The 3,071-nt window shown below is 40.1% G+C and overlaps 1 protein-coding gene across 1 annotated transcript; it reads right to left on the reverse strand.

The window, feature by feature from the left end:
- Positions 1–522: 522 nt before the first annotated feature.
- CSUI_007332 (uncharacterized protein) lies at positions 523–3,053 on the reverse strand (the record flags this gene model as incomplete). The annotated part of the gene is made up of 1 exon (XM_068067478.1): positions 523–3,053. A coding segment is annotated over one exon (210 nt), but the record flags the coding sequence as incomplete, so codon positions are not given.
- Between the last annotated feature and the right edge of the window lie 18 nt (positions 3,054–3,071).

The following is a 3,071-nucleotide window of genomic DNA, read 5'->3' on the forward strand; positions in this document are numbered from 1 at the left end:
TTTTCAAAGGATCATCATAGCCATACAACTACGACGAACACTTCTCTCTGTACATCCATCAAGCATAGCCGAGTCCCTATGGACCCAGAGCCTCTAGGTGGCATATAGACATCTGGAAGAAAACGCAGAAAGAAGGATAGATCGAGAGAGAAGGGAAAGGGGGGGGTGGCAAAGAAAGAAAGAAAGAAATGGAGGAGACATGAAAAAGACGAAGAAGGAGAAGAAGAAGAAAAAACAGAAGAAAAGAAAGATTCAGGGGGAAATAAGAGAAGGAAAAGATGAGAAGAAAAAGAAGAAGAAGAGGACAAGAAGAAGAAGAAGATTTCATCCATAGGCCGACCCTGTCAGATGTAGGAGAGTCTTCATAGACAGATATATATATATATATATATACATATTGATATATATCTATATATATATGTATAGGGATGGGTATGTTACACACATATTATATATACATATAGCATATACATATAACGTACATATCCTACACATATGAATCTATATATGAATGAGATAGTTAGGAGATACGGAGCGAAAGAGATGGAGGGTGGGGAGGGTGTTTCTGCTTGGAAAATAAGCAAGAGAACGAAGATGAAGAGACAGAAAAGAGAGAAAAAGAAATATAGAAAGAAAGAGAGAGAGTAGCAAGCTGAATGAGAAAGAGAGATGAAGAATAGACAACTGGTACTGTATCTATCTCTCTCTCTCTGTCTGTCTGTGTAGGTGTAGAAGCCTGTAAATCGATGTCTGTAGGTATGTTTGCATGCGCCTGTCTATGTCTATTTATCTATATCGATCATATGAAGAGTCAACCCCCTACCATGGTATTCTGTCGCGCTTCCTGAGAGAAGAGAAGGCAAAGAAGTCTTCATGATGTCTCTTAAGGGAAGGAGAGAGAAAGAAGAGAAAAGAAAGACTTTCTTGGGTCGCGTGTTTTTTTCTCATCGCATCATTGATAGATGACTAACACTAAATCGAAAGGGGAGAAGAAAGAAAGATAAGAGTGGTCATGGGAAAGATCTCAGGAAGGAAGGATTGAGGTGTACATACACCCCATGAAGGCAAGAGAGCAAGGAAGGCTCCTTCTACTCACGCCGAGAAGTGAGAGAAAGAGAAAGAAGAAAAGTTTGAACAGAGAGGATCTTCTCTTCCTCTTTTCTTCTTCAACTCCTATCAATCGCTACGAAGAAGAAATGGCCTCGGTATCTTTCTTTTTCCAACCTCTAGCATGGATGATATGTTTCTGTCAAGGAGTTCTATCATAAAGATATACACTAGAGAGAGAAAGAGAAAAGCAGATTGAGAGAGAAACACATTAAGAATTAGATAGAATGACACATCTGCATCTGATCTCTTATCCTCTTCCTTTACGGAATGCTTCTCACGTTGATACGGCGAAGCATATCTTTGATCGAAGTCTTTAGAAGGGAGAAAAAGAGAAAGAAAGTTTTATCGCATGCCCCCTGTCGCAAAGAACCTGGCTTATTCTCTCAACACCTCGAATGACAAATATGTAGAAAAGCAGACAGTTTCTCTCCCTTCTTTCTACCGACACCGCAAATATATCTCTGCAGTGTACAGATGTAGAGCGAGAGAGAGAGAGAGATCTACGGAGACAAGAGCGTCTACACCTATCTTTCTATCTCTCTCTATATCGTGCATTTGCCATATCGAGTACTATCTCTCTCTCTATGTATCTCTATATGAGTACATATGTCCCGCTGCATGTACATTTATCGTATCTAATACTGACCGTATACATACGTATATGTCTATATATCCGTTCAGGTGTATATAGTAGATATCTGCTTAAGTTGATCTTTGCACATACATGTCTTTGCTTTGTAAAGAGAGACGTCTTCTCTTCTCTTTTCTCTCAACTCAACTGTGAAACGGCGCGAAGAAAGAAAAAACGAACTGCATGCAATCGAGAAGAATCTTTTCATCGCAATGCCGAGGGAGAGAGAGAGAAAGATAGAAAAGGAAAGAAGAGGATGGATTCATTGCAAATGAAAGAGGAAGTTTTCACCCCACCACAAGATCTCCATTTCGAGGAGAGAGAAAGGATATATCGAGAAAGAAAGACAGATGGAATTCTAGAAAAGATCGGTCTGATTTAAAGGGGGGGGGACAGAAGAAAAGAAAGAAAAAGAGAGAAGAAAAGAAGGAAAGCGAAGTCGAGAAAAGCAAAGAGAGACAGAGACAGGGGGAGAATGAGAGAAAGAGATAGTAGTAGATAAAAGTGCGAGTCACATCTTTCTGTCTCAGTGATGCAGAGACAGAGGAGCTTCACAAGTTCTCTCTCTTAACTTCTCCGATAAATGTCTTTCCTCTCTTCTTCTTCTTCTTCTCCTTCTTATCGTGAGTCCTACACCCTTCTCACTAAGATATCTGGACAGTAAGGGGGTTGTCTCTTCTTATCTCTCTCAATCGTTCTTCTTCTTCTTCTTCTTTTTGGATGCTTCTTTGTCTTTCGAATCATCTTAGGAGGATGGAAGGCTATTCTCAGCTTATTCTTCCTTATACGGCGGCCGAGACCTCCGACGGTATAAATAGGTTGATGTATCTATATGTACGCGGATGTAAATGGGAAGGCCAGATAGACATATGTGTCTGGACATGTCATCTAGCTGAGAAGATAGATGAGGAAGAGGAGAAGACGCATCCACTTTTCGACAGAGAAGAGAAGAAAACATTCTTGAGAAGAATAAAAGAAGAAGAAGTTCATCTAGGAGTAGAGAAATCTATCTCTTCATTCCTGCCTTAATCGAAATGAGAGGATGGAAAAGATACTATCATAAACATATGACAAACCCCCAGAAAAGAGACATAAAAAGCTTCAAATAGACAGATGGAGAGAGAGAGAGAGAGAAAAAGATAGAGAGGTAGATAGAGAGATAGATAGAGAGGTAGATAGAGAGATAGATACACGCCAAGAGAGCAAGCAAAATGGAGAAAAGAGAGACAAAAAAGAAAGGCGAAAGAACACACAAAGAGAGAAGAGGAATGACTCTCCCCTTCTTGCTTGTTTTCTCAGAGAGCTAACTGAGTTGCCTTTCTCTCCTTCC

Source organism: Cystoisospora suis, assembly GCF_002600585.1.
Source record: "Cystoisospora suis strain Wien I chromosome Unknown contig_3848, whole genome shotgun sequence".
NCBI lineage: Eukaryota > Apicomplexa > Conoidasida > Eucoccidiorida > Sarcocystidae > Cystoisospora > Cystoisospora suis.